This window comes from Cetorhinus maximus, chromosome 15 (assembly GCF_964194155.1).
Source record: "Cetorhinus maximus chromosome 15, sCetMax3.hap1.1, whole genome shotgun sequence".
NCBI lineage: Eukaryota > Metazoa > Chordata > Chondrichthyes > Lamniformes > Cetorhinidae > Cetorhinus > Cetorhinus maximus.
The window spans coordinates 57888320-57915994 of NC_135893.1; the positions used below are offsets into that span (position 1 = coordinate 57888320).

General features: G+C 43.8%; 1 protein-coding gene across 3 annotated transcripts; it reads left to right on the forward strand.

Moving 5' to 3' along the window:
• Window positions 1-27636, forward strand: ubfd1 (ubiquitin family domain containing 1). Of its 3 annotated transcripts, none has more exons than XM_078558449.1 (7): window positions 1-70; window positions 9939-10226; window positions 12595-12803; window positions 17542-17607; window positions 18462-18567; window positions 23697-23779; window positions 25412-27636. In XM_078558449.1, exons 1-7 carry the CDS (start codon window positions 55-57, stop codon window positions 25520-25522), a joined length of 879 nt encoding a protein of 292 aa, XP_078414575.1. In that variant the 5' UTR covers window positions 1-54; the 3' UTR covers window positions 25523-27636. The 3 variants fall into 3 exon arrangements, with proteins under 3 accessions (XP_078414575.1, XP_078414577.1, XP_078414576.1); XM_078558451.1 differs by lacking the exon at window positions 1-70 and adding an exon at window positions 100-240; XM_078558450.1 differs by lacking the exon at window positions 1-70 and adding an exon at window positions 8692-8761.
• The last annotated feature ends 39 nt before the right edge of the window (window positions 27637-27675 follow it).

Consider the following 27675-nt stretch of genomic DNA (forward strand, 5'->3'; position numbering starts at 1 on the left):
GAAACGGAAGTTGTCAACGCGCTCCCAGCGGGCCCAGGGCTGTGACGGAGAACGATGGCGGCTCGGGACGGTAGGTAGCGGTTAGGACTGAACGCCGAGCTTGGGGTTTTGGTATAGTCAGAGCAGGACACTGATCTCCCAGCTGGACCGGTCGTTGCTATTGACCGAAAACCTCAGTGCAGGGAACATCTTGTTACTGGACAATCTTTGAACGGGGAGCTAAGGCCCAGTGAGGTCAAGGTACTAAAATACAAGGGGAGAGGGGTGAGCAGGAGACCGGGGTGCAAGTGGGGGGAGGGGGCAGGAGGCTGGAGACCGGGGTGCAAGAGGGGACAGGGGGTGGCTGGAGACTAGAGTGGGGGAGGGGTGGTGGTGCTGCAGACCTCAGTGCAAGTGGAGTGGCGTGGCTTGGAGACTGGGGTGCAAGCAACGGGGAGTGGTGTTTGCTGGAGATGGGGGTGCAAGGAGGTGGGGTGGGTGCTGGGGACCAGGGTGCAAAGGGGCAGAGGGTGCTGCAGTCGGGGTGGTTGGGGAGGTGGGTCCTGGGGTGCAAGGGTGGGGGGGTGCTGTAGACCAAGGTGTGTGATGAAGGGGACCCAGAAACAAGGGTGTGGCAGGGAGGGTGTTGGAGACTGGGGTGCAAGGGGGCTGGGGTGGGTATTGGAGACCGGGGGCCTGAGGGGAGGGGATGCTGGAGACGGGTGCATCTGGGTGGGGGTTAGAGACCGGGATGCAAGGGCAAGGGGTGGTTGGGAACTGGAGACAGGGGTGGGGGGATGGGTGCTGGAGATTGGGGTGCAAGGGGATGGATACTGGGGTGGGGGGGGGTGGGGTGGTGGCTGGAGACTGGGTTTTGGGGGGGAGGGTGGAGGCAGAATGGCGGCTGGAGACGGGGGTGTGAAGACCTTCTCCCTTGTAACCCTGCCAATTGTTTCTTTTCAAATAATCATTTAATTCCTTCTCAAATGCCTTAATTGAACCTGCCTTCACTCTGTGCATTCCAGACCCTAAGCACTTGCTATGGGAAAAAGTTTCTTCACGTATCGCTTTTGCTTCTTTTGCCAATTACTTTAAATCTGTGCGTCCTTGTTCATGATCTTTTCACGAGTGTGAACACCCTCCCCCTATTTACTCTGTCTGGGTCCCTTATGACTTTGAACACTTCTATCAAATCACCTCTCGGCCCTCTTCAAGGAAAGCAGTCATAACTTCTCCAATCTATCTTCACAACTAAAGTTCCTCGTCCCTGGTACCATTCTCATGAATCTTTTCTGCACTCTTTCCAATGCTTTAACATCCTTCCTAAAAGGCGGTACCCAGAATGGACTCCATACTGGAGCTGAGGTCTAACTAGTGTTTTGTACAAATTCAACATAACCTTTTTGCTCTGTACTCTATGCCCCTATTTATGAAGCCTGGCCTATATGCTTTATTAACTGCTCTCTCAAACTGTCCTGCCATGTTTAATGACTAATGCACATTTACATCCAGGCCCCTCTGCTCCTGCACCTCCTTTCGAGCAGTACCCTTTATTTTATACTGTCTCTCTCCATGTTCTTCCCACTGAAATGTATCACGTCACATTTCTGTGCATTGAATTTCATCTGCAAACCTATCCACCCATTCCACCAACTTGGCTATGTCCTTTTGAAGTTCTACACTGTCCTCACAGTTTACAATACTTCCAAGTTTTGCATTGCCTGCAAATTTTGAAATTGTTTTCTGTACACCAAGGTCTAGATCGTTAATATATATCAGGAAAGCAAGGGTCCCAATACCGACCCCTGGGAACTGCACTACAAACCTTCCTCCAGCCCGAAAAACATCCATTAATCATTAGTCTGTTTCCTGTCACTCAGCCAATTTTGTATCCGTGTTGTTACTGTGTCTCTTATTCCATGAGCTACAACTTTGCTGTTGTGTGGCACTGTTTCAAATGTCTTTTGCAAGTCCACGTATACCACATCAACAGCATTTCCCTCACCAACCCTTTCTCTTCCCTCTTTGAAAATCTCCAGTTATACATAATTTTCCCTCAAGGGATCCTTGCTGGCTGTCCTTAATTAATCCCTATTTATCCATATGACTATTAATTCTGTCCAGAATTATAGTTTCTAGAAGTTTCCCCAGCACCAAAGTTAAACTGACCAGCCTGTAGTTGTTGGGCTTATCTTTACTCCCTTTTTTGATCAAGGGTGTAATGTTTGCAATTCTCCGTCCTCTGGCACCACTCCTCAGCCTAAGGAAGACTCAAAATTTATGGCCAGTGCATCTGCTCTTTCCACTCTCCCCTTAGTATCCTCGGATGCATCTCATTTGGTCCCGGTGTCTTGTCAACTTTAAGTACAGATAACCTATCCAATACCTCCCCTTTGCAATTTTAAACCCTTCTAGTGACTGAATTTCCTCCTCTTTCACCATGGCCTGAGTAGCATCTCCTTCCTTTTTAAAGACAGGTGCAAAGTATATATTTAAAACCCCTCTCATCCATGTGTAAATCCCCTTTTCTGTCTCTAATCAGCCCTACTTTTTTTAACTACCATTTAACTATTTATATGCCAACAGAAGCCTTTGGGATTCCCTTTTATGTTAGCTACCAGTCTCTTTTCATATGCCATCTTTGCTTCTCTTGTGTTTTTTTTAAACCTCCCCTCTGAGATTTCTGTGTTCAGCCTGGTTCTTAATTGTTTTCTACCTGACATCTATCTTAAACACACTCTTTTCTTATCTTAATTTCTAACTCCTTTGTCTTCCAAGGAGCTCTGAATTTGTTTGCCCTACCTTCCATTTTGCGGGAATATACCTTTACTGTGCCTAAACCATCTCTTCTTTGAATGTAGCCTATTGTTCAGCTACCGTTTTTCCTGCCAACCTTTGGCTCAATTTATTCGTCCAGATCCATTCTTAACCCATTGAAGTTGGCTTTCCCCCAGTTAATTATTCTTACTCTGGATTGTTCTTTGTCCTTTTCCATAGCCATTCTAAGCCTTATGGTACAATAATCACTGTCCTCTAAATGTTCTCCCTCCGACACTTGATCTGCTTGCCCACCTCATTTCCAAGAAAGCAGTGCCTCCTTTCTCATTGCGCTGGACACATACTGCTGTGGAAAATTCTTTTGAACACTCTCTAGGAACTTTTGTCTCTCTCTGCCCGCTACACTACCAACTATTACAGTCTATATTCAGATAACTAAAGTCCTCCATTATAACTACTCTATAAGTTTTGTACCTCACTTAATTTCCTTGCAGACCTGTTCCTCTACATCCTTCTTGCTAGTTGGCAGCCTATTGACTACAGCAAGCAATGTAATTGCACCTTTTTAAGGTTCCTCAGCTCTAGTCAAATTGATTCTGTCTTTGACCCCTCTGGGAAATCCTCATTCTCCAGCATTGCAATGCTCTCCTTAATCAACACCACTTCCACTTTTCTTCCTTTACTATCTTTCTGTGATCTTGGTACCTGCATCGTCTGGGAGATTCAGAATATTTTAAATCTATTGAACAGGCTCCCAAGGGAACTGATAGTAACAGTTAGAGTTTAGATAAATTTGATATATTTTGGGATACATGTATGAGTAATTTGCAGCATGTGTAGGTTGCTTGGAAGGAGCAGATGTATTTGAGCCAACGGTTCCCAAAACTGGGAAACTTTGGTAGCTGGCTCAGAGAGGAACTGAGGTTTTCCTCTCCTCATGTCTGGGTCTGTTTCCAACTAATTCATAGGGATTGATTGTTATAATTAGCCCCCAACTCCTTAGCATTGTATTTTGCAGCTATAGGGATGATGACTAGATGAAACTCAGACTATATCGTTCTTAGCAATTCACATGCTATATGCGCATACAAGTGCAGCAAATGTCATTGGATGCTTGCTGTCAAGCTTAAGGTTTGAAGTTGAGAACATTGTCACTTCTGTGAGGCTTCCTTGAGCACACGTGCCAGAAGGTGGTCAGTTCACTGGGATTAATGAGCATGAAGAATGGATTGCTGTCCATTGGGGAAAGGGGAGAGTAGGCAGAGATTATGAAGATTTTTTGAGGGTGTGTTAATGCTGGATACCCATGAGGACAACCATGGGAAAAATCAACTTTGCTAATGGAAAAGACCAAGTGGTCTGTCCAGCCTGTCTCCATCAGATATGGATGCAGCCTACTTGTGCCATTGCCCGTGCACTTTGCAGCATCATACAGAGGCAGAAAACGAGAGAAATTCCTGGGGAAATACCAGAAGCCTGCATTGTTGTTATTGATACAGGTCACTAATTTTCTCTTATCACCCCACGCTGCCCCCCACCTTACTTCTGTAACTTGAGATGCCCTCAACTGAGACTCCCTTTTGATAGGTCTGTAGTGAATCCAGACTTCCTGCATGTTCTGTTGTAGTGTATTTCAGAGGTGAATGATTCTTTAATAGCATTACCCCTGGTATATCTAGTCCAACTATTATGGTATTTTTATGTTGATACCCTCCAAGGCAAAATAATTTTGGAAAAGTCAGGAGAACAACCCAAAGTCATGATTCACATTAGAATAAATCTATGTAACAATAGAATTGGAGACCTGCAAGGGAACTTGCAGCAGTTGGGTTGTTCTGAAAGGCAGGGTTTCCAGGGGGCAATCCTAGGATTGCCTGCTGGTTAATATAAATATAAAAGAGATGAATGGCTGGTGAGATGGTGTAAAGGGTTGGGGGGTAAATTTCTGAATCCTTGGGCAGAAGTGTTATGTACAGAATGGGCACCCTTCATCAGAACAGAACTGGGTCAAGTGGCCTCACTGGCAATGCTTTGAGAAATAGAAAAGAAAGCGCAAGGAGAATAGGAAAGGAATGGTTATTCAAAAGTCAACTTGGGTTAGATTAATGCAAGTGACGAGCTCTGCAATGTGTTCAAAATTGTTTCCTAGGTGTGTGTGTGTCGAGCCCAAAACAATGAGGTATAAAAACTAAATGCCGGAAATATTCAGCAGGCCAGACAGTGTTTGTGAACAGAGAAACAGTTAATATTGTAACTCAGAACTGGAAAAGGATGTTACAGATTTTAAGAAATTAAAGTGATGGGGAAAGGAGGAAGGGAAGAACAAAAGGGAAGGAAGGCCTGTAACAGAATCGAAGGCAGGAAAAATTAAATGACAAAAGGAATGATGGTACAGGACAAAAGTTATGGGTGGGGTATAGTTCTAGTGAGTCTAGGAAGCAAAGGAGAGTGACTAGATAAGGGAATAATGACCATAAAATTATGTTTGATATAATTTGAAATTGTTAAAAGTACTGAACTGAGAAACAAAAGCCAATTTCAATGGGAGAAACAGAAATACCTGGAAAAACTCAGCAGGTCTGGCAGCATCGGCGGAGAAGAGCACAGTTGACGTTTCGAGTCCTCATGACCCTTCAACAGTCATGAGGACTGGAAACGTCAACTGTGCTTTTCTCCGCCGATGCTGCCAGACCTGCTGAGTTTTTCCAGGTATTTCTGTTTCTGTTTTTGTTTTGGATTTCCAGCATCCGCAGTTCTTTACTTTTATCAATTTCAATGGGGTTAGAAGTGAAGTAGCCCAGATAAAACTTGGCAGATAAGGCAACAGGAAATGCTCAAACCAGGGAAGATAGATCAGTCTATAGACTGGATGTATTGCCATAACCCATGAAGGTGATGTGACAGAAACTGGAGTTACTTGATTAGAAAAATGGGAAGAGGCTTGTGACAAATCTAGGGCTAATCAATTTACATAACAAAAATAGTGAGCAAATCTGAAAGACTAACTAAGAACAAAGGGGAATGGTGAAAAATTTACAAACATGTGAAAGAATAATGGGCAGGACAGATTGGAGGATGAATGAGAGGAGGAAATGAATGAGAACTTTGCTTTGCTTTTTATAAGACTGTGGAAACGGAAGGATATCGGGGAGGATGGGAGCAATCTGATAGGATGGGGAAGTAATTCTGGAAAAAATGGCTGAATGCAAAAATGGAAATGGCTCTGAGCCCAGATACCTGAGTTTCCAAAATGTGGAGCAAAAACGATGAGGGAGATAACAGAAGCTTTGACCCAAACCTTTCAAAAGACAAAGAGCAAAGTACCTCTTGGCACCCAATTATTGCAGTCCTGAAGGACTCTCTCTTCTCCCCCCACCCCAAAAGCTGACATCCACCAGGACAACAACTTGCATTCATATTGCGCCGCTAACAGTAAAGGTCCCAAGGCTCTTCACTGGAGCAATTATCAGATGGATTTTGACGCCAAGCCACATACAGAGACATTAGGGCAGCAGACAAAGCTTGGTCAAATGGATACGGTTTACACTGTGCCTTCAAAAAATAGGGAGAAAATTCTGAACTTGGGACACGGCAGTCATGTCTTCAACTGCCTAATGCTGGGGTGATTGAAATCTGATGTTTCGTTGGCCAGAATTGGAGTAGAGCAAAGATCTTGGTGGGTTGTAGGGCTGGAAATTAGAGGGAGTCATGAGGCCATAGTTAAACACACAGATGAGAATTTTAAAAGATCCACCACTTCAGCCATTTAAAGCCACTTAATCCCTGCACCTCTTCAAATGTTGATGGCGATCTATAATTTTCACCCAAGCGCATGGAAAGGCCCTCAGTTTAATAACTCATGTGACACACAGACCTCCAACAACACAGTGTCCTGTCAGGACTGCACTGACATGTCAGCCAAGATAATGAGCTGACGTCCTGAAGTGAGGCTTGAACCCACAGCTACCTTGACCGAGGAAAGTGCTACTATCTTAAAGTAAAATAAACTATTTTTCTTTGAATAAGTCACTTCACATCAAAATAAATGATTTGTGTGAAGTTTTTAAAGTGTTTTGAGAGATGTGGTAAAGTACTTTATAAACACGGGCCTTCATTTCCCCTTGTAGTACATGCACATTTGCGCAAAACTCCCCCTTTCCTACTTTAAGTCAAAAATTGATTTATAAGTATGTTAAAAATTGTGCTCAGAAATCTTACACAAGTTTGTTGCCCAACGACTTGAGAGAGAAAATTACCCTCCCCTCCTGTGCTCTGCTGCCACTGCCACTTTCCTCTTGATGCTTAAGGAAGTTCATTAACCATTTGTTCCTAGAACTAAATAAGTTTTTATTTTGTTTAAACAGGAAAGAAAGTCTGAGTGAATATTTTCAGCTCACGGAGAGCAACAGTTCTCTGCTATTTGGAAGTGATCAGCAGAATTTTTTCAATAGACGATGTCTCCTTGCTTGGTGCTACTGGATTAGATTCACGTGTAAGCATTGCATATTAGGAGGTAGATTGTATTTGAGAGCTGTCTGCAGGGGATTGAAGGGGTGAGCACTGTCTATCTTTGCCCAATAATACTTTATACAGGCCACTTATTAAGTGTGCATCAGCAGGCTATCCCTCTGTGGGAATTATCACAGCTGTACCTGATTCTGTCTTCAAGTGCGCGCACTCTGTCCAGTATGTGTTCTGTTGGATAGCAATCAAAAGAAATCCTGCTTTGCACAGTAACTGTCAAGTAATTGAAATGTTGAAAGGGGTTTTCATTTCATTAATTACTTAGTGACTGTTAAACATGTAGAGCAGCCATTCTACTCTGGTAAATAACATTGAATTGAAAGCCTGACTGGTCTGTGATAGGTTTTAGCTGAGGGATGTATGTGGGTCAGTCGAGCAAACCAAAAAACACTCCAATTTTCATCAAGTTGTGTGATTGGGTCTCTTAATACCTTGTATGAATATGATACTTCTGCCAACATAACACTGGAGCACTAGGTGATACTAGTGTTCCAAACGTGCCATACCTGATGATGCCTAGCAAAAGCGTTGAGGCACTGTGGCCAATTAGAAACTCACTTCCTTGACCTTATAGGATGGATTCTGATCTGCAAGGCTGACTGTTGAAGCCCCTGCCCCATTTGCCACTGGACAATCTGCTCTACATTTAAAAAATAATTTTTTATTCACTCATGGGCTGTGGGTGTTGCTGACTAGGCCAGCATTTATTGTCCATCCCTAATTGCCCTTGAGATGGTAGTGGTGAGCTTTCGTCTTGAACCGCTGCAGTCCATGTGCTGTAGGTACATCCACAGTGCTATTAGGGAGGGAGTTCCAGGATTTTGACTCAGTGACAGTGAAGGAGCAGCGATATATTTCCAAGTCAGGTTGGTGTGTGGCTTGGAGAGGAACTTCCAGGTGGTGGTGTTCCTATGCATCTGCTGCCCTTGTCCAAGTGGAGAATATTCCATCACACTTGTGCCTTGTAGATGATGGACCAGGCTTTGGGAGGGTTCCAAGCCTCTGACCTGCTTTTGTAGCAACAGTATTTATATGGCTAGTCCAGTTCAGTTTCTGGTCAATGGTAACCCCCCCAGGATGTAGATAGTGGGGGATTCAGCAATGGTAATGCCATTGAATGTCAAGGGGTAATGGTTAGATTCTCTCTTGTTGGAGATGGTCATTGCCTGGCACTTATGTGGTGCAAATGTTACTTTATGCTCCAATTCTTTTTTTTCTTGTACTGAATTGGATGAGGAATCTTCAGCACTGTGGAAAGAAACACTTGTCATTTCTGTCGACATTGAGCTCTTTCAGTTTGGTGTTTTCTGGAGCTGAGTACCAAAGGACTGATGTATCATAAGTTGTATTGTGTAGTTGGCAGGCTGTTTGTTATTTTGTTCTTCAACATCTTATGCTTTTTTCATTTGAGGCTGAATGTCTCTGTCGTATGGAACAAGGTTCGTTTAATACCACAGGCACTTTCTGCACCAATTGATAGGTTTGTTTTACAGTAAATCATCTGTTAGAAATTCAAAATGTTTAAACTTTCTGCAATGGGCTATTGAGACCAGGTTAAGCAGGGCTAGAGACCTGAGGATAACAGGGCCTGGGCATGTAGATAAAATTCAAAGTCCTACATTTTATCATTTTTACACTTTGATTTGAGTTAAATAGAAAAATTTAAACCAATTTAGGAAGTGGATCAGTAGAGCTAGTTGCAATGAAAAGAGTTTTGCTGCAGGGGCTGGTTGACGCAAAAGAAAACTACATTGCCATTGATGAGGTTATAATTAGTGACAAGTTTAAATAGTACTTTATCATTCAAAACTGACAAATGTTCTGTAGATAGCAAGTGCATACAACGGCTTAAAAATATATTGGCTTAATAGTGAATTGGCCTAGTATCTCCTCCTGAGAAGGAACTTTACATTGTATAAGCTTCACCGGGAAGTTCTGTACCTACACCAGGTGCTTTCTGTTCCCTGTAGGCTGAGTGGTGGCAGGATCCCACTATGTACTTGTGGATCTTTTGCTCCCAAACCTGCTGAATTTTTGATCTTGGCTGTTTTTGGAGGTAAGTTGGATGAAGAAAGAGGCATGTCGGAGACCTTTGTCCTGGACCTGCTAATGGCCTGGCAGCTGATTATTGTTAACCAATGCTGCTACACAAAAACTGACTTGCTGTTTTTTTTTTTGGGAATGATGGTGGGGATGAAGTGGTTGGATTGAAAAATGTAAAATATTTGATCTCTCATGGGATTGAAGCTGTGACTGAGGTATTAGACTGGGGCACGGATGTAATGCAGCGGACTTCTTAGTCATTCATTCTGTCCTTATTTTTATCTATTGTTTAATTTAATTGGTAACTTGACATGCAAAAAAAGTAGTTGGTGGAGAAGAATTTTTCTGTAGTAAAAGCTCAATATTTGGGAGATGCAAGGCTGGGGTATTATAGCGTGACCAATAATGGGAGCATGTTTACATAGGCTGTTCCCATTATAAGTGGGCATGTAGGAATTTCTAATAGGAGAATGTTAACACAAAAAGTAACTCTGGAGAAATAAGGTTCTGTGGATGGGAAATGTGCATAAAATTTTTAATATTTTCTAGATAAATTATAAATCCTGCTACTCAGATAATTAACCTTAAGAGTTTTCTTCAATGCTTATTTTCAGGGGCAGACACTGGTGGAATGGAAACAGAGACTTGCACAGACATAAACGTTCAGAAAGAGAAACCAAGCTGTGGGACTGCCGGTGAAGGGGACGCTCGAACCTTACTGACCGAGCAAATGGAGAATGAGAATGCACTCCCTCAAACTTCAGTCAGCAATGGTGGGGAGTCAGATGTGGGGAAGGAAATGGTAGACCTGAAAATTATTTGGAACAAAAACAAATATGATCTGAAAGTTCCACTGGATAGTACAGGAGCCAATTTGAAAGAGAAAATTCACTCGCTCACAGGTGTGTTTTACTGGCGGGGGGAGGGTAGTTTGTGGTGTAGGTATACCTGCGGTGCTGTTAGGGAGGGAGTTCCAGGATTTTGACTCAGCGACAGTGAAGGAACAGCGATATATTTCCATTTCAGGGTGGTGAGTGGCTTGGTGGGGGACTTCCAGGTGGTGGTGTTCCCACGTATCTGCTGCCCTTGTCTTTCTAGATGCTAGTGGTCGTGGGCTTGGAAGGTGCTGCCTAAGGAGCTTTGGTGAGTTTCTGCAGTGCATCTTGTAGATGGTAAACACTGCTGCCACTGTTTGTTCGATGGTGGAGGGAGTGAATGTTTGTGGAAGGGGTGCCAATCAAGTGGGTTGCTTTGTCCAGGATGGTGTTAAGCTTCTTGAGTGTTGTTGGAGCTGCACACATCCGGGCAAGTGGAGAGTATTCCATCACACTCCTCACTTGTGCTTTGTAGATGGTGGACAGGCTTTGAGGAGTCAGGAGTTGTTACTCACTTCTGATTTCTCTTGTAGCCACAGTATCTCTATGGCTAGTCCAGTTCTGTTTCTGGTCAACCCCAGGATGTTGATAGTGGGGGATTCAGTGATGGTAATGCCATTGAATGTCATGGGGTGATGGTTAGATTCTCTCTTGTTGGAGATGGTCATTGCCTGGCACTTAAGTGGCAATTAACATTTGTGCCACACATCAGCCCAAGCCTGGATATTGTCCAGGTCTTGCTGCATCTGGAGATGGACTGCTTCAGTACCTGACGAGTCGCAAATGATGCTGAACATGGTGCAATCATCAGCGAACATCCCCACTTCTGACCTTATGATGGAAGGAAGGTCATTGATAAAGCAGCTGAAGATGGTTGGGCCTAGGGCACTGCCCTGAGGAACTCCTGCAGTGATGTCCTGGAACTGAGATGATTGACCTCGAACAACCACAGCCACCTTCCTTTGTGGCAGTTATGACTCCAACCAGCAGAGAGTTTCCCCCTGATTCCCATTGCCTCTAGTTTTGCTAGGGCTCCTTGATGCCACACTTGGTCAAATGCTTCCTTGATGTCAAGGCAGTCACTCTCACCTCACCTCTGGAGTTCAGCTCTTTTGTCCATGTTTGAACCAAGGCTGTAATGAATGCTATTTCCATTGAACATTCCATGCAGTAATGAGTTCCACATTCTCACCATTCTCTAGGTAAAGAAGTTTCTCCCGAATTCCCTAGGGACGCCCCATTTCTTACAAACGGGGGAAAAAATTCCTCTCGAGTGGCAGGAAACTCGTATTACAGCATTTCAGTTTCTCCTGCTGGTCCCTGACACCGTGTAGTCTTCAGTCCCTTCCACCTTGAAAATCCAACTTGTTCAGTAATTTTTAGCATGCTAAACTGTTAATTAAGTTTGATTGCCACTATATAAATAAACCAGTGGCTTGCTGAGTGGTCCATTCGTGTTTTTCATTCTTATTTGTGCTGAAGGGGTTTTTTTCTGTGACATAAAAAATTGGAGCAGTAATGATGCAAATGTTTGACACATGTATAGTTCAAAATGTTGATACTTTTGTATTAATTTGCTATATTCCCAGTCTTACTCTAAGACCTTAAGTCACTATTAAGGGAAATGGAAATATTAGTGTTGGAGGTATTATTCTGATGCTGGGGAGAATACTGTAGAGGGAGCTTTACTGTGTACCTTGCCAGGGAGTGTTTGCTTTGTATCAAACCTGTGCAGTAGCTCCTCTCTTGAGTGTATGATAGTACAGTGTAGAGGGAGCTTTGTTCTATGTCTAGCGCTGTACCTGCCCTGGAGATATTTGATGAACAGTGTGGGAAATTGTAATTATAGAGTCTCTATAGTTGCGGTGATGTTGACCAAAGCCGGGTTTAGTGGACTCTATCGAACAGGACTCCGGTGTCTTCAGGGTAGGGGGGAAAGATTGAGGCAAAATTGCTGTTCTGGTTCATAAAGGTCTACAGCCACAGATGGCAGCCCCTGTATTTCGTGCTGTGCTGTTTTACAGCAGTCATTCTGCCCATGTTTCCTCACCTCCCCCACCCCAAATTCCTCAAACACAGTGGGCTCCTAATTTGTTCTGTGTGACAAAGGGGAGAGGCACCCTGCCTTATGTACCTTTCTGATTACACAGTTTCTCAGTAAAGGGTCTCGGGACCATCTCCTACCAGGTATGAATGATGTAGGGTGACTTGGGAAAGGATTAATCATTGTAAGGAGTGGTTGGGGAGAGACTTCACACTGATTTTCTCATTTGCGTTGATCTTAAACTTTCACAGACACTGATCCATGTCACTAGCCGTAATAGTAATGAACATATAATCCTGATTTTTTTTTTAAGGACTGGACTAAGATCAACACTTTCCTTCCTCTTGTCAGGTCTCACTCCTGCAATGCAGAAAGTCATGTACAAGGGTCTGCTCCAAGAAGATAAAACTTTACGCGAAATTAAAGTCACAAATGGTGCAAAAATAATGGTGATCGGATCGACAATTAATGATGTTCTAGCAGTAAACACACCAAAGGAGGTGGTACAACAAGAGGCCAAAGCTGAAGAGCCTAAAAAAGAACCCCTATGTAGACAAAAGGTAAAGACCTTATTTACAGATATCAGCATTGGGTAACATGTGAGCAGGAGATCATTCAGCCTCTCGAGCCTGTTCCACAGCAGTGGGGGCAACCCCTTCACCCCATCAAGTCCATTCAGTCAGATCATAGCTGATCTGTAACTCTATCCCATTTACCACCTTTGCTCCATTTACCACCTTTGCTCCATTTCCCATGACTCCCTTGCCCAACAAAATTTCAATTGGCTCTCCGCCTTTTGGGAAAGCAAATGAGGCTTAATTATCTCCCTGTCCTCCATGCCATAGTACACTTGAGTTTTTATGTTGCTTTGGTGCCACCATCTCTCATAGCCTTGTGCAGCCAGCCACTCTGACAAAGAGGATCTGCTGAGGCTCGGTGGCATTGGTCACCTAGCTGACTGACTGTGGTGACTCTTGCTGAGGCAGTGGGAGGAGAGCTGATCCCTTTGGTTGGGTTTACAAACATTGAATGAACCTGAGAGATCTCCCTGTCCTATGCCAGACTGCAGTCCCTTCCAGTGCCCAGTGAAGGCACAGTTGCTCAAAGTCCATGAGAGCTTAGACAGGTGTCCTGTATTATTCTGGCTGCTCATTGTGTGCTTTGTCCTCCTCTCCCTGTTTTCAACCATAGGTTTGGCCATGGTTTAAGTAGCCAGTGGGTGGGTGATTGAAAGTTTAACTTTCCATCCAATGAAATAAAGGGAAAAAACTTTTTCATAGAATGGTTACAGCATAGAAGGAGGCCATTTGGCCCTTCATGTCTGCGTCAGCTTTTTGCAAGAGCTACTCAGCTCGTCCCATTCTCCACCCTTTTTCTGTAGCCCTACAATTTTTTTCACTTCAAATAATTGCCCAATTCCCTTTTGAAGGCCTCTCTTGGATCTGCCTCCACCATGCTCTGGTAGTGCATTTCATTTCCTAAACTTACACTGTATATTAGAAAAGAAGTTTTCCTCGTGTCGCCTTGGTTCTTTTACCATTCACCTTAGAATAGTCCCTTCTGGTTCTTGACCCATCTGCCAATTGGAATAGTTTCTCCCTATCCACTCTGTCCAGAACCCTCATGATTTTGAACGCCACTATCAAATCTCCTCTTGTCCTCCCCATTCTCGAAGGAGTACAGTCCTAGCTTCACCAATCTGTCCACGTAAGCCAAGGCTTTGCACCCTCTCCAATGTCTTCAGCCTTCCTAAAGTGTCTTGTCCAGAATTGGACACTACTCCAGTTGAGGCCGAACCTATTTTATAAAAGTTCACTGTAACTTGTTTTTATACTCCAGTTTCTATTTATAAAGCTCAGGATCTTGTATGGTTTATTAATCTCTCTCTCTCAACCTGCCCTGCCAATTTAAAGATTTGTGCACATACACTCCCACGTCCTTCGACTTTTGCACCCTTTTAGAAATGTATCCTTTATTTTATATCGCCTTTCTTGTACTTCCTACCAAAATAAATCTCTTCTCACTACTTTGCATTAAATTTCATCTGCCACATATCCACCCATTCTACCAGCCTGTTTATGTCCCCTTGAAGTCTATCACTATCCTCCTCGCAGTTCACTGTACTTCCAAGTTTTGCAAAATTTTGCCCTCTTTCCTGTGCTTCACCCCCTTGCCTGCATTGGGTGGGGAGTAATTAGAACAGGGAACCCAACAAAATCCAATTAAACTCTATAGTATGAATGCTGTCCTTACTTGTGTACTCTGCCTGTGAATAAAACAGTGCATGTTTGCTTCCAACAAGAATGTTTACATAACTGGAAAGATGGCTCAGTGGAAGTTTTTTTTTATTGAAGGCTTTTATTTGTAAGGGGCATCAATAAACTGAACCTCAAAGCACAAGCTCTGTGGCTGTGGCACAGACTCAGCTCAGAGGAAGGAAGGTGAACAAGTGGAGCAGACTGCACAGGGATGATGGTGTGGAGAACTGGAGAGGGAGTTCATAGGAACATAGAAAATAGGAGCAGGGGTGGGTCATTCGACCCTTCGAGCCTGTTCCGCTGTTCAGTATCATTATGGCTGATCATCGATCTCAACATCATACTCCCACTCTCTCTGCATAACCCTTGATGCCTTATAGTGTCTAGAAATCTATCTATTTCCTCCTCAAATATATTGTGACTTGGCCTCCACAGCTTTCTGTGGTAGAGAATTCCACAGGTTTACCGCCCTCTGTGTGATGAAGTTTCTCCTCATCTCGGTCCTAAATGGCCTACCCCATATCCTACATACAAACATGTGAATTATGAATCTGCTCTGCCATTCAATAAGATCATGATCTGATTGTAACTTCAATCCCACATTCCTGCCTAACCCTGATAACCTTTCACCCCCTTGTTAATAAAGAATCTATCTAGCTCTGGCTTAAAAATATTCAAAGACTCTGCTTCCACCGCCTTTTGAGGAAGAGTTCCAAAGACTCTCAACCCATTATTTTTAAACAGTGACCCCTAGCTCTAGATTCTCCCACAAGAAGAAACATCCTCTCCACATCCACCCTGTCGAGAACCTCAGGATCTTTTGTTTCAATCAAGTTGCCTCTTACTCTTCTAAATTCCAGTGGATACAAGCCTAAGCTGTCCAACCTTTCCTCATAAGACAACCTGCCCATTCTTGGTATTAGTCCAGTAAACTTTCTCTGAACTTCTGATGTATTTACATCTTTCTTTAATGAAACCAGTACTGTACACAATACTCCAGATGTGGTCTCACCAGTGCCCTGTACAACTGAAGTATAACCACCTTGTGTAATTAGTTCCCCCCTCAACTATTCTATTTGCTTTCCTAATTACCTGCATATTAACCTTTTGTGATTCGTGCACTAGGACATCCAGATCCCTCTGAATCTCAGCTCTGCAATCTCTCACCATTTAGGTAATTTTTATTCTTCATGCCAAAATGAACAATTTCACAATTGCTCACATACTCTATTCGCCAGATCTTTGCCCACTCACTTAACCTATGTCCCTTTATAGCCTCCTTACATCCTGTTCACAATTTACTTTCCGTTCTATCTTTGTGTTGTCGGCAAGGTTAGCAACCATTCCTATGGTCCCTTCATCCAAGTCATTTATATAAATTGTAAACAGTTGAGTCCCCAGCACTGACCCCTGTGGCACACCACTCATCACATTCTGTCAACCAGAAAAAGACCCATTTATGCCAACTCTGCTTCCTGTAGGAAGCAATCTTCTATCCATGCCAATATGTTATCCCCTACACCATGAGCTTTTATTTTCTGCAATAACCTTTGATGTGGCAATTTATCAAATGCCTTCTGGAATTCTAAGTATAGCACATGTGATTCCTTGAAAGAACTCCAATAAATTGGTTAAACATGATTTCCCTTTCACAAACCATGATTGCCTTGAATTTTTTAAGTGCTGTGCTATATCACCTTTTAATAATAGCTTCTAACATTTTTGCTATGACAGATGTTAGGCTAACTGTAGTTTCCTGCTTTCTATTTCCCTCCCTTTTTGAATAAAGGAGTTATATTTGCTACTTTCCAATCTAATGGAGCCTTCCCCAAATCTAGGGAATTTTGGAAAATTAAAACCAGTGCATCAACTATCACACTAGCCACTTCTTTTCAAGACCTTTAGGGTGAAATCCATCTGGACCTGGGGTTTTGTCAGCCCACAGCCCTAATAATTTGCTCAACACAACTTCCCTGGTGATTTTCCCGAGTTCCTCCCTTCCATTTCCTGATATACAGCTATTTTCGGGATGTTACTTCTGTCCTCTAATGAAAATCGAAGCAAAATACCTGTTCAATTTATCCGCCATCTCCTTACTTTCCATTATCAATTCCCCAGACACACAATCTATAAGCCCAACACTCACTTTATCTCTTTTCTCCAAGTATCTATAGAAACTCTTACTATCCGTCTTTATATTGCTAGCTAGACTTCTCTCATACTCTAATTTCCCCTCCTTATTAATCTTCTTGTTCTTTGCTATTCTTTATATTCTTTCCAATCTTCTGACCTGCCACTCGTCTTTGCGTAATTATATGCTTTTTCTTTTAAGTTTGATACTATCTTTAACTTTTTTAATTAACCATGGATAGTGAGCCCTCCCCTTGGAATTTTTCTTTCTCATTGGAATGTACGAGATTGTGACCCCTTGTTTCCTCTGGTTGGCGGGTCTAGAACATCATCCCTGCATCCAATCTGTCGTCCTCATTCTTCTAAACTCCAGCGAGTACTGGCCTAGTTGACCCAATACTTCCTCACTACAATCCTGCCATCCCAGGAATCAGTCTGGTGAACCTTCACTGTACTCCCTTTATGGCAAGTATATCCTTTCTTAGGTAAGGAGACCAGAACTGCACACAATACTCCAAGTGAAGTCTCACCAAGGCCCTGTATGGCTGCATTAAGGCATCCTTGTTCCTGCACACAAATCCTTTTGCAATGAAGGCCAACTCACCATTTGCCTCCTTAACTGCATGCTGCTGAATCTCAATAATAGTTCAATAGTAATTTTTAATTTTAGGTATTGTTTGAGAGACAGTATAGGGTGCAATTGTTGTACTTTAGGATTGATCAGGTAGACCTTTCCTAGTTCTATAAGTTGGTGTTCCTGCAGTTCACAGGAGGGAGTCCTGTTAAATGCAGATGCAGTGAAACATGAACATTCTATTACTGGGAGAACATTTTTAGATGAGAGTTCCTAATGAGTTTGTTCATCATGTGCCCTTGGATTCTGTAGTTTCTTTGATTTTTTTTCTTCTAGCAACACAGGAAAGTATTAGACAAAGGAAAACCAGAGGACGTCATGCCATCGATCAAAGGTGTTAAGGTAAGTGGCTGCTTTTGGTGTTTGCTGTGCTTTGTGAAGGTTCCATGGTGTTTCTGCCTGTCAGCTGTCACACTTGTGGGTATCGCTGCCTTTCTTGAGTCAGAAGATTATGGGCTCAAATCCCACTCCGTAGACTTGAACATAAATATCCAAGCTGACTGTCTAGTGCAGTACTGAGGGAGTGTTGGGCTGCTGAAAGTACCATGATGAGATGTAAAGTCGCACCTCTCTTCAGTTGATGCAAAAGACCCCAAGAGCCAGTGCTGCAGTCCATGAGTGTTCCTGGTCGCAGTGAGAAGCTGAGTTTCTGTTGATGATTTGTATAAGGCCTTCTGAAAATCCTGGATTAAGGAAGGTTGCAAACAGAACAAAGCCACTCGACAAGAAATTGCCCTACCGTGATCAGTGATCTTTTATTGCGAATAAAACTCTGACCCCATGCAGAGCAAAGCTGTCTCATCATGCATTGCAAAGGCAGGTACAGTATGGGTTGGATACTGAGTAAAGCTTGCTTGAAGCTCCATGAAACACTCAAGCTAGATAGAGTAATGTTCCCTCTACACTTATCCTCCATTACGAAGTAGCCTGTATTGTATCAATGTGACAGTTTAATTTGCAGTAGCTGCCCTTGAAGACTATTTAAATGATACTGTCAATTCGTGTTTAGGTGCAATTTGGCACCCTCCCCCACCCCCCCCCCCCATAAAGACCTCAGTTAACCTGAAACCTTTGTTCTGAAGGTAATGGTGGCAGTCAGGCAATCCATTGTCTTGACCCCTCAAGTGGCTGAGGTCTTGATTATTTGTCTCTGCTCACTGCTGTGTTAATGACTGATGACTCTGAACTCTCCACAGGAACGCTTACCGAGTGTACCGTTATCTGGCATGTATAACAAGTCAAGTGGAAAAGTAAGATTGACCTTCAAACTGGAGCAGGACCAGCTCTGGATTGGAACAAAGGGTGAGTATGTGCTTTTGAATCATTGATCACATTCTTTGTAACCCACTGTATGAGGAATAACACTTGCAGGTTCACAACAAAAATAAAAATACCTGGAAAAACTCAGCAGGCCTGACAGCATCTGCGGAGAGGAATACAGTTAACGTTTCGAGTCCGTGTGACTCTTCAACAGAACTAAGGAAAAATAGAAGAGAGGTGAAATATAAGCTGGTTTTAAGGGGTGGGTGGGACAAATACAGCTGGATAGAGGGCCAGTAATAGGTGGAACAAAAACAGAATTACCTGGAAAAACTCAGCAGGTCTGGCAGCATCGGTGGAGAAGAAATCAGTTAACGTTTCGAGTCTTCATGAGCCTTCGGCAGAACTGAGTATAGTTAGGAGGAAGGTGAAATATAAGCCGGTCTAAGGTGGGGGTGCGGGGGGAGAGAGAAGTTGAGGGTGGGATGATTGTGGAGATGAGCAAGCAGTGATAGGAGCAGATAATCAAAAGATGTCACAGACATAAGGATCAAAGAGGTGTTGAAGGTGGTGATATTATCTAAGAAAAGTGCTAATTAAGAATGGAAGGCAGGATACAGTAATAGGTGGAGATTGCCAAAAGATGTCATAGACAAAAGGACAAAGAGGTGTTGAAGGTGATATTATCTAAGGAATGTGCTAATAGGTGACATTAAGGGTAGAAAGCAGGACGAGCAAGGTGCAGATAGCCCTAGTGGGGGTGGGGTGGGGGGGAAGGGATCGAAATAGGCTAAAAGGTAGAGATAAAACAATGGATGGAAATACATTTAAAAATAATGGAAATAGGTGGGAAAATAAAAATTTATATAAATTATTGGAAAAAAGGGGGATCGGAAAGGGGGTGGGGATGGAGGAGAGAATTCATGATCTAAAATTGTTGAACTCAATATTCAGTCCGGAAGGCTGTAAAGTGCCTAGTCGGAAGATGAGGTGCTGTCCCTCCAGTTTGCGTTGAGCTTCACTGGAACAATGCAGCAGGCCAAGGAAGGACATGTGGGCATGACAGCAGGGTGGAGTGTTGAAATGGCAAGCGACAGGGAGGTCTGGGTAATGCTTGCGGACAGACCGAAGGTGTTCCGCAAAGCGGTCACCCAGTCTGCGTTTGGTCTCTCCAATGTAGAGGAGACTGCACTGGGAGCAGCGAATGCAGTAGACTAAATTGAGGGAAGTGCATGTGAAATGCTGCTTTGCTTGAAAGGAGTGTTTGGGCCCTTGGACGGTGAGGAGAGGGGAAGTAAAGGGGCAGGTGTTGCACCTTCTGTGGTTGCGTGGGAAGGTGCCATGGGAGGGGGTTGAGATGTTGGGGGTGATGGAGGAGTGGACCAGGGTGTCCCGGAGGGAACGATCCCTGCGGAATGCCACCAAGGGGGGGTGAAGGGAAGATGTGTTTGGTGGTGGCATCATGCTGGAGTTGGCGGAAATGGCGGAGCATGATCCTTTGAATGCGGAGGCTGGTGGGGTGATAAGTGAGGATAAGGGGGACACTATCACGGTTCTGGGAGGGAGAGGAAGTGTGAGGGCGGATGCGCGGGAGATGGGACGGATACGGTTGAGAGCCCTGTCAACCACCATGGGTGGAAAACCTTGGTTAAGGAAGAAGGAAGACATGTCAGAGGAACTGTTTTTGAAAGTGGCATCATCAGAACAGATGCGACGGAGGCAAAGGAACTGAGAGAATGGGATGAAGCCCTTGCAGGAAGCGGGGTATGAGGAGCTGTAGTCGAGGTAGCTGTGGGAGTCGGTAGGCTTGTAATGAATGTTGGTAGACAGTCTATCACCAGAAATTGAGACAGGTCAAGGAAGGGAAGTGAAGTGTCAGAGATGGACCATGTGAAAATGGAGGGGTAGAAATTGGAAGCAAAATTAATAAATTTTTCCAGGTCCAGACAAGAGCATGAAGCAGCACCGAAGCAATCATCGATGTACTGGAGAAAGAGTTGTGGGAGGGGGCTGGAGTAGGATTGGAACAAGGAATGTTCCACATACCCCATAAAGAGACAGGCATAACTGGGGCCCATGCAGGTACCCATAGCCACACCTTTTATTTGGAGGAAGTGAGAGGAGTTTAAGGAGAAATTGTTCAGTGTGAGAACAAGTTCAGCCAGACAGAGGAGAGTAGTGGTGGATGGGAATTGTTCGGGCCTCTGTTCGAGAAAGAAGCGGAGAGCCCTCAGACCATCCCGGTGGGGAATGGACGTGTAGAGGGATTGGACATCCATGGTGAAGAGGAGGTGGTTGGGGCCAGGGAACTGGAAATTGTTGATATGATGTAGGATGTCAGTGGAATCACGGATGTAGGTGGGAAGGGACTGGATAAGGGGAGAGAGAATGGAGTCAAGATAGCAAGAAATGAGTTCCGTGGGGCAGGAACAGGCTGACAGGATCGGTCTGCCGGGACAGTCCTGTTTGTGGATTTTGGGTAGGAGGTAGAAGCGGGCCGTCCGAGATTGGGAGACTGAGGTTGGAAGCTGTGGAAGGAAGATCTCCAGAGGAGATGAGGTCAGTAACAGTCCTGGAAACAATGGCTTGATGTTCCGTGGTGGGGTCATGGTCCAGGGGGAGGTAGGAGTAAGTGTCTGCGAGTTGACGCTCAGCCTCTGAGGTAGAGGTCAGTGCGCCAGACAACAACAGCACCACCCTTGTCAGCAGGTTTGATGACAATGTCAGGGTTGGACCTGAGAGAATGGAGTGCAGCAAGTTCAGAGAGAGGGTGGTTAGAGTGGGCGAGAGGAGCAGAGAAATTGAGATGACTGATGTCATGCTGACAGCTCTCGATGAAAAGATCAAGAGAAGGTAAGAATCCAGAGGGAGGAGTCCAGGTGGAGGGAGAATATTGGAGGCGGGTAAAAGGATCCGTTGAACGGGGAGAGGACTTCTGCCCAAAGAAGTGAGCACGGAGAGGAAGGCGGCTGAAGAAGAGTTCAGCATCGTGCTGAACCCGAAATTCATTGAGATGAGGGCGTAAGGGTATGAAACTGAGTCCTTTGCTGAGCACTGAATGTTCAGCATCAGAGAGAGGAAGGTCAGGGGGTATGGTGAATACACAGCCGGGGCTGGGATTGGAAGACAGGATGGGGACAGAGGGGCGGGCAGGGGTGGAGGGTCCTGAATGGGCGTTGGCGTCGATGAGTTGTTGGAGCTTGCGTTCCTTTGCACCTGAAAGAAAGAGACAAAGTTTCATGTTGAGGCGTCGGATGAGACGAAGAATAAAATGGAACTGGGGGCACGGGCAGCTTAGAAATAGGGTGCATCGGTGCTGCTGGAGGGAGAGGTCAAGTGTGTTCATATGGCGGCGCATGGCCCTGAGTATGGATCTCAGGATGCGACGAGAACAGCAGTCCGGGGAGTGTTGTTTGTCCCGGTGATACCTGTAATCCTGGGTGGGTACGAAACATGAGGGATGAAACTTCAGTTGAAATCCATGTGGGGTAAGTCGGAGACGGTGACAGTCACAGAGGAAGGACCCTGGTTCGTTCAGACTGAGGGAGGGGTGCCATCCTGTTTTTTAATTTATTTGTTCACTGGATGTATGTTGCTGGCTAGGCCAACATTTATTGCCTTTTAGAAGGTTGTGGTGAGCCATCGCCTTGAACTGCTGCAATCAATGTGGTGTAAGTATACCCACAGTGCTGTTAGGGAGTTCCAGGATTTTGACTCTGACAGTGAAGAATGCTGATATAGTTCCAAGTCAGGTTGGTGTGTGGCTTGGAGGGCAACTTGCAAGTTTTGGTGTTCCTGTGCACTTGCTGCCTTTGTCCTTCTAGGTGGTAGAGTTGCTGATTTGGAAGATGCTGTCGAAGGAGTCTTGGTTAGTTGCTGCAGTGCATCTTGTAGATGGTACACACTGCTACCACTGTGCATCAGTCGTGTAAGGACTGAATGTTGAAGGTGATAAATGGGATGTCGAACAAGCGGGCTGCTTTGTCCTGGATGGTGTTAAACTTCTTGTGTTGTTGGAGCTGCACTCATCCAGGCAAGTGGGTAGTATTCCATCTCACTCCTGGCTTGTGCCTTGTAGATGGTGGACAAGCTTTGGGGAGTCAGAAGATGAGTTACTCTCTAGAATTCGCAACCTCTGACCTGCTCTTGTAACCACAGCATTTATATGTCCAGTCCAGTTTCTGGTCAGTGGAAACCCCCAAGATGTTGTTGATGGGGGATTCAGCTATGGTAATGCCATTGAATTTTATGGTAAGATAGTTAGTTAGATTCTTGTTGGAGATGGTCATTAACTGGCACTTGTGTGGCACGAATGTTAGTTTCCACATATCAGCCCAAGCTTGAATGTTGTCCAGGTCTTGCTGCACATGGACATGAGCTGCTTTGGTATCTGAGGAGTCAGGAATGGTGCTGAACATTTCACTATAATCAGTGAACATCCCCACTTCTGACGTTATGATAGGAAGGTCATTGGTGAAGCAGCTGAAGATGTTTGGGCCTAGGGCACTACCCTGAGGAACTCCTCCAATGATGTTCTGGGACTAAGATGATTGACTTCCCACAACCAAAATCATCTTCCTTTGTTAGGTTTGACTCCAACCAGTGGAGAGTTTTCCCTCTGATTCCCATTGACTTCAGTTTTGCTAGGACTGCTTGATAGCATAATCAGTCGAATGCTGCATTGATGTCAAGGACAATCACTCTTGCCTCCCCTCATTACTGAGGTCTTTCGTCCATTTTTGGACCAGGGCTGTAATGAGGTCAGGAGCTCAGTGACTCTGGCAGAACACAAACTGAGCTGGGGCCCTCAGGAGGAGGCTGAGATGGATCATCCACTTGGCATTTCTGGCTGGTGGGGGTTGCAAATGCTTCAGCCTTATTATTTGCAAATAGGTGCTAATATATAGGTTGCAGGGGAAGGCCTTGGCAGTGTTCTCCTCTCTGGTGTCCTTTTATGGTGGGCTTTATTGTGGCTGATTTCTTTCTCCACCCTTTTGAGGAGAATTGGATATAGATTTGAAAAGGAAGCAATGAAGGGCAATTGGGAAGAGTAGGCAAGTGGGGCTAATTGGATAATTCTTTCAAAGTGCTGCACAGGCATGATGGGCTGAATTGACTGGTTCAGTACTGTAAGATTTTGTGGTGGATCACCGTTGTTTTATTTTTAACAGAGAGAACAGAAAAAATTCCAATGGGCTCTATCAAAAATGTGATCACTGAACCTATTGAAGGACATGAAGATTATCACATGATGGTGAGTACTGAGGTCATTAAGTAGTGATCTGATGACCTACATATCCAGGTGAATATGGAGGGGGCAGGATTTCTGGATATAGGGAGTTTGGGTCTGTAAATAATTTGTGTATGTAAATATTGGTGAGGGCTGTTTTGAGAGTTTAGTGAGACTTGATGCTGGATTGGGTGTTGGCAGCACAGTTGGATGAGTTGACATTTTTAAAGGATAGAAGATGGGAGGCCAAAGTAATGGAGTCTGGCTGAACAAAGCCATAGATGATTTTGGCAATGGATAAGCTGAAAAGGATGGAATCAGGTGGAAAAAGGTTGTCTTGTGTTGAGAGGATATGAAAGCTTGGCTTGGAGGTGGAATAGATTGTGGAGGTTTCTTGCAGTTTGGCTGAACGCAAGACAGGGAGAACACTGAGTCAATGGTTGTTAGATTTGCGACAGAGACTGTGATTGGACAGGGCAATGCAAATGAGTGCAATTTCCACATGATCCAGCACTTGCCATCCCTGCTCTTAGTCTCCCTGTATCCCATTATGACAAAGGCATGTATGTAACACTTTGCCATTCTGTAAGCAGCCACTAGGGAGCACATGCACCAATGCAGCCTTATTCAGTCAGAAACCCCAACCCATTGTCTGCTAACCTGTAATTAATGACATTGCATTCCTGGCCAGTGCCAGTCTGCAACAATAATTTAGTTCCCACATTGCAACTTTAAAATCATGCATGATTGCCACAATTGACTGAAGCTATAACACACTCCCACCACCTCAACTCCTGAATGCAGCTGCACCGTGATGGGATGGAGTGAGCAATACTCTCTCGCACCCCCCCCTTCACTCTGTCGCTCCCCCTGCCTCTCCAAGATTCAGGAAAATAGAGCTGGAGTAAATCGGGAAGCAGTATGTAGATAATGCGGAGTTTAAGTTATAAAAACCTTTAGATTGTATTGTAGAATGAAGGGGAGAGTGGAGAAGGAAAGGAAGAATGTTGCTTCCAAGAATGCTAGTTTCTTTTCCAGTGCATAATTGTGTTATCGGGCATGGTCAGAGATTCTTGGTCTTTTTAGTGGGTGTGAGAGATATTTCAGCTGAGCGAGGTCGGGAGGAAAGTTTATTTTTATTGCCATTAAGATATTAAACAGGTCCCTGTTTATTAGAATTTAGTTCAGATGGAGGTAAAAGATCCCATAGCATTATTTGAAGAGGAAGAGTGAGCTCTCCTTGTGTCCTGAAACCAAAGCAAAGTAACTGGTCATTCATCATATTGATCTCTGTGCAGTCTTGCTCTTTGCAAATCATTTGCAAGATTTCTAGATATTAAAAGATATCAGATATGGGGATAGTGTGGGGAAAATGGCATTAAGGTAGAAGATCGTGCCACGATCTAGTTGAATGATGGACCAGGCTCAAGGGGCCTCCTCTGCTCCTATTTCCTATGTTCCATGCACTGTATTTTCTAGTGCAGCAACAGTAATCCAGTGTGTGTAAAGTGCTATGAAATGCTTTATAAAACATGGAATGTTGTATAAATATAAGCCTGTCGTTTCTGTGACTGTAAAGAGTGCCACTGGTGATTAGAGTTATGTTGCTATTGCAGTTCTGATCTCCATTCATTCACACTTTTTTTCTCTTTCCAGGCATTTCAGCTGGGTCCCACTGAAGCGTCGTACTATTGGGTTTACTGGGTGCCTACACAGTATGTTGATGCAATCAAAGATACAGTCCTTGGGAAGTGGCAGTATTTTTGAATGTGCCTCCACCTCTGGCAGTGAAGGATAGACTGAAACCAAAGGACTATAAAACTGATCAATTGGAACTTTCACATACTGGATTGTAATTCTTCCTCCCCTCTCCCTTCCCAACCTTGGAAGATGCCAACAACGATAAAAAAATAGAATCATAAAAATGTGCTGGAAGATCCTCACCAGGAGCTGGAGGTGGTATGTCCAATTTGACTTTACCGATGAACTTCAAATTTAAAAAAAGTTTCAAAGAAGGAAAACTCCAAGTTATTCAGGAAGCTCTATAAGACCCAGAATTACTCACAGGCGATGCACTAGAAGCATTTTATTATATCTGCTGTGACATGGATAACCTCCCAATCTAGGCTTGTTTCCAATGTCCATCCAGGGCTGTGTCTCTAATACAGTACAGTGGGCCTCTACTTACTTGTACTCCTCAGCTGCCTGCTCCTCTTATCTGTGTGTGGATCTGTTATATTGACATTATATAAAGCTTAATTGGAATGTTTATTTCTATAAACAAGCCGCATCACGTGTCTGTTCTCAGGTCATTTTACAGTTGGATGCCTTGTATTTAAATAGTTTCCCCAGTCGCCCTTACTTTTTAGCATGCTGCCTGAACGGCAGTTTTGACTTGCCTTGTTTGCAAGATCCAAGAAGAAGGGAGAGCACAGAGAGGAAATGGTGCACAGTGAATTCTATTTGTCTGCCATTTTAATTTGTAACTGGCTTTGCTAGTTAATTGCATAAAGAAATTTTCCAGGCCCAACATTATGCAATTAAGCAGAACCCACTGTACTTCCACTAATTTGTTGGACAAAGAAACCATATTTGGGTGAGCCCATGTGATAGTATTGTGTGCGCCAAGTGATTTCAACTTTTTGCCATAATGTGGTACCATTTTAAAGTTACATGACCATTTCCACTTCACTGGTTTCAGTTTCTGTAGCACATGGGGGCAGGGGATGAGTCTCGATGTATTACGGCTCTGTCGAGAATTCTTTTTTTCCCCTTCTGCATTGAGCCCAGCTGTTCCAGGTGGATGGCAGCTTTACCTGGCACCCCAGATGGGAAACTGAGAAGAAAACGTTTAGGTTATTTTTAATGCTTTGGAGTGGAAGGATCTTCTCTCCAGTGCCATATGCACCTCTTCAGTGGGTTATCCTGTGTTTCCACATTCTTAATACAAAGTTGGTAGTGTGCACGATAGGATAGGTATTGTCAGTTAAACTGAGTAAAAGATGATATGCGTTTTTAAGTAACTTCAAAGCTAGACCCAATTTTTCTACTTCCTCCCCCCACCCTTACACAGCAAGCAGACTTGAGTTTTGAAACAATAGAACACAATTTTCAAACCTAATTGATATCTCACACTTGATACAACCTCTTCTCAATGAACGTTGTATTGTGTAGGTTTTCAGCTTGTTTGCTGTGTCTTATGGCTGAGGTGTTAAAAAGAAAGTTCTCAACCCTGTAGACCTCTCATCAGAGACTGAGTGGCTTGTGCCATCCATTCACTTTCAGAATTATTTGGAAAATATTGTTTAGGACAATCTAACCAGCATTGTATCTGCCCTGGGAGCATTTGATGAGACACTGCACAAGGATCTTTACTCTAACTGCCCTGGGAGCGTTTAAAGTACAGGATACTGTGTGTTTAAAGTACAGGATACTTGCACGAGTGGCAATAAATGGCAGTTTCTAATCATTGATAATCCTTACTTGGATTAGTATAAACAGATAAAAGTTGTGAAGCGTTTTGATTTAATGGGTTTTGGATAACTTTATAGATCTTGGACCTGATGATCGTGAAAGGAGGTGCAATATTTAAGTGTAAATACCACTTTTTACAAAAAAATCTTTGCCCTGTTCTGAATTTTCCATGTGCACAAACTGATACTATAGTTCAGATGATTGTAAAGGGTCATGCAGCTTTTAATACCACTTAACTTGCAGAATGCATGATTCAAGCACCCCAATATCTGTTGAACTGAGGGAGTTGACTTGGTTTTAGTGTTGCACTGCTTCTGATTTTAGTGCTGACCATTAGTTAGCCCAATGTTTCATTCTAAGGACTAGTCTTTATTGCCAATTAAAGTTTGTTACTTTACAGTATTAAATTTGTGATGTCTTCTGTTATGGGTCTTATGTGGAATCTC